This window comes from Triticum dicoccoides, chromosome 2B, assembly GCF_002162155.2.
Source record: "Triticum dicoccoides isolate Atlit2015 ecotype Zavitan chromosome 2B, WEW_v2.0, whole genome shotgun sequence".
NCBI lineage: Eukaryota > Viridiplantae > Streptophyta > Magnoliopsida > Poales > Poaceae > Triticum > Triticum dicoccoides.
Window position 1 is genome coordinate 68146489 of NC_041383.1, and position 8223 is coordinate 68154711.

General features: G+C 44.5%; 1 protein-coding gene across 1 annotated transcript; it reads left to right on the forward strand.

Annotated features, from left to right (window-relative positions):
• The first annotated feature begins 507 nt into the window (after positions 1-507).
• On the forward strand, positions 508-3966 carry LOC119362189 (elongation factor 1-alpha-like). The gene is made up of 3 exons (XM_037627393.1): positions 508-624; positions 1681-2164; positions 2843-3966. Exons 2-3 carry the CDS (start codon positions 1703-1705, stop codon positions 3722-3724), a joined length of 1344 nt encoding a protein of 447 aa, XP_037483290.1. The 5' UTR covers positions 508-624; positions 1681-1702; the 3' UTR covers positions 3725-3966.
• Positions 3967-8223: the final 4257 nt, after the last annotated feature.

Genomic DNA, 8223 nt, shown 5'->3' on the forward strand with positions numbered 1-8223 from the left:
GCTGCCACGCCCTGCACCCACGGACGCCATCTCCGCCAAGATTTCGGTGATCAAATGCGCCGGAAATCGCTGCCGAAGGGGAAGAGATTTCTCATCGGAGTTTTGATTTTGCGGTGGAGATGGATGAAGGGAATGACATACGGCAACCCTAAAATGACCCAACGCCCCGTATATATATACTGGAATGCTGGTCGGTTTACGGTCCGCCAGTAAAAAAATTATGGGCCGGGCCCTTTTTTACGGACCTGCTCGAACCGTATTTTATTTCACTCCGTAGAACGGCCGGAAAAACGCAGTTCGCATGGACTTATACAAGATTTGCTACAGATGCTCTAAACAAAAGGATATTCCTTCACGGCCAAGTCGAACGTAGGCGCTACGAAACGCGAATGCACAGAGCGCCACCAGCAGCCGCACGATCGGGATCGAGCGGACGAGACACAACCACCATCCCAGCCGCCCGTCCCACGATCGAGAGGCCGCGGATAAACCCTAGGCGCCCGTGAGATCCTATATAAGGCGGGGCCGACGGCATCCATCCCTCCTCCACCTCCCACCTCATCGCCGCCGCAGGCTTTGACTCCATCGCCTCCTCCCTCCTCCTCTTCGTCTCCGGCAGGCCAGGTACCCCTCCCCGCCGCCCGCCGGCCGTTCCCGCGCCGGCGGTTCCTTCCTCTCGCTTTTACGCCGTCGCATCTGTAGGCCGTTCGCGCGCCAGTAGGTGATATATCGGTCGATCTGGTCGGTTTCGTTTCTTAGCCTGTCGCGTGAGCTGATTACCTAGATGGCTAGATCTGCTCGGTTAGCCTCTTCGCCTTGCTTTGTTTAATCTCGAGCCTGTCGCATGAACTTGTTGTGTTGGTCTCCGAGGATCTGAATCTGGATCACCATCATGTTGTAATTGATAGATTGATGCGATCTGTATGTCTTTTGTTCTAGACTAGCCCTGCTTTAGAGCGATTAGTTTATTTCCAATCTTTGGCCTAGGTAGATGAGGATCTCGTGATATCTAATCCTGTAGCACCAGTTTGTACTATCCTGCAGTTTTTAGTTGGATTGGTACGGAATTACTCGAGTTTTGATATGTTTAGTTTGCACTGGTCTTTGTTCGCAAATTGGAGATGCAAAAAGTGCCCATCGTCTAATGGTAAAGACTGAAGGCCCCCTTGCGGGGCCTTCTCATATAGGTTCGATTCCTATTGGGTGCTTCTGCAGACGATCCCCTGCATCTCCAATTTGCTCTCTACCTGAACTGCCTTGTTAAGTAGTTGCCTTGCCTGCTAATCTTGTCCCATCGGATTAGAACATGCTTGGCTACTTGACAAGGTATTCTGGTCTTTGTTTATCTTAAATCTTCTGTTAGGAATCATTTGGAATAGTTTTACATCCCTTATGTGATGAATTTGAATTATTGTAGTGGTGCTATCACTGAATTTAACTGTTTTCTCTGGCACTGTTTGTGTCTGTTGGTGGTTTGTTGCAGTATTATTAGTGCAATTCTAGCTGTTATGTAGTTTCAAGTCTAGTTCTGCTTGCCTGTCAAGTATTGCCTGATAATTTAAATGTTTGCCAATGATTGTATGTTTTCATATTATTGTTTCAGATTATCACTCATTTGAATGTGAAACAGTAGTATTGAATTTCTTGTACTCATATTACCATCCCTAATTGTCTATGCAGGTAGTTAACAGCTCCAGCAGCCATGGGAAAGGAGAAGATCCACATCAGCATTGTGGTCATTGGCCATGTCGACTCTGGCAAGTCAACCACGACTGGCCACCTCATCTACAAGCTTGGAGGCATTGACAAGCGTGTGATTGAGAGGTTTGAGAAGGAAGCCGCTGAGATGAACAAGAGGTCTTTCAAGTACGCCTGGGTGCTTGACAAGCTCAAGGCTGAGCGTGAGAGGGGTATCACCATTGATATTGCTCTCTGGAAGTTCGAGACCACCAAGTACTCCTGCACTGTCATTGATGCTCCTGGTCACCGTGATTTCATCAAGAACATGATCACTGGGACCTCCCAGGCTGATTGTGCTGTGCTTATCATTGACTCCACCACTGGTGGTTTTGAGGCTGGTATCTCCAAGGATGGCCAGACCCGTGAGCACGCTCTCCTTGCGTTCACTCTTGGTGTGAAGCAGATGATCTGCTGCTGCAACAAGGTATACTTTTATTCAACTTACAATTGCCATGTTTGTGAGTGACCATTTGATTTGTGCACCATCTATCAACTTGATAAGGCTCAGAATTACTTATTTAATGTCAATGTTCATTAGTACAGAAAACATCCTCGAAACTGATTGACATGCTTTTGCTATCCACTTGATGTTAAGGTTCAGTGTTTTTTGGTCAATGCCAATGTTGTTTAGCACATAGTTCCTGTAAACTGATTGACATCAGTGTCATTCTAGTAATATGTGTTGACCAATTTGGTTTTTCTTAATTTAGGAATGCACTATATGCTTCTTGTTTTAAGGTTCAGAACTGCTTAGTAAATGTCCAGGTTCAGTTTATGAACTTGCTAATCTTTGGTGATTTTGTTGTATAAGTTCACCCAGTAGTTCTTATCATGTAGTAGTTCTCATCATATATGTTACTTCGTTATGCATCTTTGATAAGTGCAACTGTTTGTTTGGTTGCTATCTCTTATTCCATGCAACTTCCATCTGTACTTGGGTATATATATATGATGTTTCTCATTTTTTTATCTCTTATTCTGTGCAACTTCCATGAGCACTCGGGTATATACATGTATGCTGTTTCTCATTTGTGTTTGTTTGCACTGTTACTTTTCAATGATTCTGTTTATCTGATGAGTTTGCTCTTATGATCTGTTCCAGATGGATGCCACCACTCCTAAGTACTCGAAGGCCCGTTATGAAGAAATTGTCAAGGAAGTCTCTTCATACCTGAAGAAGGTCGGTTACAACCCTGACAAGGTTCCCTTCGTTCCCATCTCTGGGTTCGAGGGTGACAACATGATTGAGAGGTCCACCAACCTTGACTGGTACAAGGGCCCCACCCTTCTTGAGGCCCTGGACCAGATCAATGAGCCCAAGAGGCCCTCCGACAAGCCCCTGCGTCTTCCCCTTCAGGACGTCTACAAGATTGGTGGCATTGGAACTGTGCCAGTGGGGCGTGTTGAGACTGGAGTCATCAAGCCAGGCATGGTTGTCACCTTTGGTCCTACTGGCCTGACCACTGAGGTGAAGTCTGTGGAGATGCACCACGAGTCTCTCCTGGAGGCGCTTCCTGGTGACAATGTCGGCTTCAACGTCAAGAACGTGGCCGTCAAGGATCTCAAGCGTGGATACGTCGCTTCCAACTCCAAGGACGACCCTGCCAAGGAGGCTGCCAACTTCACTGCCCAGGTCATCATCATGAACCACCCTGGCCAGATCAGCAACGGCTATGCCCCGGTGCTGGACTGCCACACGTCCCACATTGCTGTCAAGTTCGCTGAGATCCAGACCAAGATCGACCGGCGGTCTGGCAAGGAGATTGAGGCGGCGCCCAAGTTCCTGAAGAACGGTGATGCCGGGTTCGTCAAGATGATCCCCACCAAGCCCATGGTGGTGGAGACCTTCGCCCAGTACCCTCCCCTGGGCCGGTTTGCTGTGCGCGACATGAGGCAGACGGTTGCCGTGGGCGTTATCAAGGCCGTGGAGAAGAAGGATCCGACCGGCGCCAAGGTGACCAAGGCTGCGGCCAAGAAGAAATGAGATGGTGTCAGGTTCTTTACTGCATCTATGGTGGTGGTGGCGGTGGCGGTATTTGGTGGTGGTGATAGTTGTTCTAGTCGTTTTGAGAACTTGTTAAGCTTCGGTTATTTGTGTCGAGCAGTGTTGGAACTGCTTATTGCTCTGGTCATTGTATCGTTCGGTTGTGTTGGTGGAACTTTGTCAGTTGATGTTGCTACTAAATATAGTCGTCATGTTTGGAGTCGTTTTATATCAGTTGATCATGTTTCTTGTCAAGCAAAGTTGAATTTTTGTTTTGCTTCCTTAACTTTTCCTATTACTGTGCTTCTTTTGCAGCCAGAATATTTCTTCTTCAGTTGTCCACTTTGCAGCTCCGAGTTACTTATGCTCTGAGATTAGGTGTTTGTTTTAGGATTGTTTTACAAACAGATGGTTTTTCTTTTTGCGGTAGTATTTTTTTATTCATCAAATGATGATGATATCGGTTACAATCAGAGAAGAGATAAAATCAGAGTCAGATTAGGATGACCGCTACACTAAAAAACGTTAATATTGGACGGAGGGAGTTAAAATAGTTGCGTTGACTTTTCGTGGAGGTAAATTTGCCTAAGTCTCCGATCTGTGTAATTTTCATGCCATGTTCGACTTGCTGTATCTCCGCATCCGTAACTTCGTTTTGTGCGTGTAATATGTCAAATTGTTTATCTCGAAGAGTACATCATTTTATTTCATTGCATCATTTCATTCCATTGCATCATGTTCATTTGAGGTCATCTTGATGCCCGAATCATCGTTTTTAGAGTGCTTCATAATGTTATCTGCTGTCTGTTAATAAAACTAGCTCTTTTGTCATTTTTGCCATGTTTGATGTATGCATCCTATGAGGTTGATGTCTACATATGTTTTGAACTATGCCATGTCTTCTTTACAGAGGTGCTTATCATGTATTTTTGTGATCAATGTGATGACTAGCACAAGCATGCAAACTAGGCTTCGTGATGTCGCTGATTTTAGTCCCTGTTCTGCTGTTATTTTGATTCCATGTAAACATGATGTTACAGAGAGATCCATGCATATTTTGAGATACTTCAGTAAGGGTGTTTTGAACATATGGTTGTTCTCTATCCATTCATGCCCCTGGTTGTAATTATGGAGTAGTCTAACATGTCATTTTCGTGCTCTACTTTTGCTTCAAAATGTTTCCTGGCAGATTGTTTACATGTTATTCAATTTTGTCAAGGTTGTTTTAGTTGATCCTTGCATGCTATGGAATTGGTCTTGCCTTGGTTGGTTACATAAACATGTCTTCTTGATGATGCTATGCTTATCTTGTCATGCAATGACTTGTGGTGAGCGAATCGAGCTTGTTAAGTAGGGTACTTGCTGTTGCTGTTTTGCTAGGCTGAATCTGTTATTTCGTGATGCTATGTAAATCTGCTGCTACTAGTCATTCAATGCATAATCTGGAGATGTTCACTAAATATGTTTTGTTCTACATGTTATTCTCTATCCATTCATTTCCCTGGTTGCAATTATATCTTGCTGTAGCTTGTTCATATCTTGCTCCAAAGTTGCTTCATAATGTTGCTGTCAGCCTGTTAACATTAAGTTCAGTTGTTGCCATGATTGTTGCTAGTGTTTCATGCATCCTATGACCTTGCTCTTGACATGCTTAACTTCACAAATATGCCTTCTTGCTATTGGTTGCCTTGCCATGCCATGTATTGCTCTGTGGTGAGTGGTACAAGCTCATCAACATGCCTTCATAATTCTGTTTCTGCCATGTAGGAATATGTATTATAACTTGCCATGTTTAGATGGATGCCATCATATTTTTTGATCCTTTTTGGCTCATGGTCACTAAAGGATATTTGATCTATGCTTTTTGTAGATTCATGACATGCCTTTGTTTGCCATGATAAGTTCCTGTAACATGTTGTTTGATAGCTCTAAACATTGCAACCTGATGTTATTTCTGTTAAAGTCTGAATTGTTATTACTTGCAATCTTGCCATGTGTGTTTGAGTATGTTCTAGTGATTTCTGAAGATAACTCAGTGTTCACGTTTTGTTATAGTTTACCTGTACATCATGTTCATGCCTTTTGTTTTTATGTTGAGATGCTGTAGCATGTTGTTTTGATGCTTGCAATATGCCTAGTTGCTGTTTTGGACAGCTTGTCCTTTAAACTTGTATAGTGTGCATGTGTTGAACCGTTGCTCCGTTTTGAGTGTGCTCTATATGAAACTTGCTTAGAATTGCATATAGTTTCATATTATCATGTTGCATCCTTGTTTTGGTGTGTTTGCTTGATGTTTGTATGCATTTTGCATCAATGCCACGTTTAACTTGTTTTGCTCATATCTTCTAGGCCGTAGCTCCGAACTAAATGAATTTTATATGTAACTTGACTAGAATCTCGTGTAGATCATCTTGGTGCATCTTAACTTGCTGTTTAACAACTTAAACATAAGGTTTATTCAGATCTGGACCAACTTCGAAATATGCTTATGAGGACTTACTAGAATTGTTATATGTTGTTCCCGGCCTCATTTAAACTTGCCTTGAAGTGTTGCTCTTGTTTGCATCATCTCTTGCCATGAGTAGCTTCATGTAGCTTTGTCATGCATCATGCCTTGTTCATGTGTGGTGTGTTTACTATGTTGTGTGCTTCTTTTCGATAGTTCCCGTTTCGTTGTGATCGTGAGGATTCGTTCGTCTACGCTTGCTTCGTCTTCGTGGATTCATCTTCTTCATGGACTCGTTCTTCTTCCTTGCGGGATTTCAGGCAAGATGACCGCTACCCTGGATCTCACTACTATCATTGCTATGCTAGTTGCTTCGTTCTATCGCTATGCTGCGTTACCTATCACCTGTTTATCAAGCCTCCCATATTGCCATGAACCTCTAACCTTTGACACCTTTCCTATGCAAACCGTTGTTTGGCTATATTACCGATTTTGCTCAGCCCCTCTTATAGCGTTGCTAGTTGCTGGTGAAGTTGAAGATTTCTCCATGGTGGACAAGATTTTGGTTGGGATATCACAATATCTCTTATTTAATTAATGCATCTATATACTTGGTAAAGGGTGGAAGACTCGACCTTATGCCTGGTGTTTTGTTCCACTCTTGCCGCCCTAGTTTCCGTCATACTGGTGTTATGTTCCCGGATTTTGCGTTCCTTACGCGGTCGGGTGATTTATGGGACCCCCTTGACAGTTCGCTTTGAATAAAACTCCTCCAGCAAGGCCCAATCTTGGTTTTACCATTTGCCTCACCACCACCTATACCTTTCCCTTGGGTCGGCCAAACCAAGGGTCATCTTTATTTTAGCCCCCCCCGGGCCAGTGCTTGTCTAAGTGTTGGTCCGAACCGGGCAGACTGCGGGGCCACCTCGGGGCAACTCGAGGGCCGGTTTTACTCGTAGGCTGACCTATCCGGTGTTGCCCTGAGAACGAGATATGTGCAGCTCCTATCGGGATTGTCGGCGCATCGGGCGGCTTTGCTGCTCTTGTTTTACCATTGTCGAAATGTCTTGTAAACCGGGATTCCGAGTTTGATCGGGTCTTCCTGGGAGAAGGTATATCCTGCGTTGACCGCGAGAGCTTATCATGGGCTAAGTTGGGACACCCCTGCAGGGTATAATCTTTCGAAAGCCGTGCCTGCGGTTATAGACAGATGGGAATTTGTTAATGTCCGGTTGTAGATAACTTGACACCAGATCCGAATTAAAACGCATCAACCGCGTGTGTAGCCGTGATGGTCTCTTTTCGGCGGAGTCTGGGAAGTGAACATGGTTTCTGGGTTATGTTTGACGTAAGTAGGAGTTCAGGATCACTTCTTGATCATTGCTAGCTTCACGTCCGTTCCTTTTGCTCTCTTCTCGCTCTTATTTGCGTATGTTAGCCACCATATCATGCTCAGTCGCCGCTGCAGCCTCACCACTTTACCCCTTCCTTTCCCTTTAAGCTTTGCTAGTCTTGATACCCATGGTAATGGGATTGCTGAGTCCTCGTGGCTCACAGATTACTACAACAACAGTTGCAGGTACAGGTTATGCGATGATCATGACGCGAGAGCGATGTTTGCTTGTCTTGGAGTTCTTCTTCTGCTTCTTCTTCGATCAGGGGATAGGTTCCAGGTCGGCAGCCTGGGATAGCAGGGTGGATGTCGGTTGAGTTTCTGTTTGTGTTTCATCCGTAGCCGGATGATGCTCTTATGTACTGTGATGTTGTATTCGTGTGGCATTGTATGCCTCTTGTATGTATCCCCATCTTTTATGTAATGTTGATGTAATGATATCCACCTTGCAAAAGCGTTTCAATATGCGGGTCTATCCTTGGTGGGACCTTCGAGTTCCTTTTGGATAGGGTCGCATATTGGGCGTGACAAGTTGGTAATCAGAGCCATCCCCGACTTAGGAGCCCCCTGCTTGATTGTTTGCTGGCGTTGTTGAGTCTAGAACAAAAATGTTTTGAGTCTTAGGATTATATATATATCGGAGAGTAGGATTCTTTTTAC

Bases quoted from the DNA above. Each gene is read 5' to 3' on its own strand.
- LOC119362189 (XM_037627393.1), top strand. From the start codon at position 1,703: ATGGGAAAGGAGAAGATCCACATCAGCATTGTGGTCATTGGCCATGTC. The intron at 2,165-2,842 runs GTATACTTTTAT...GATCTGTTCCAG, and splicing joins TGATCTGCTGCTGCAACAAG to ATGGATGCCACCACTCCTAA.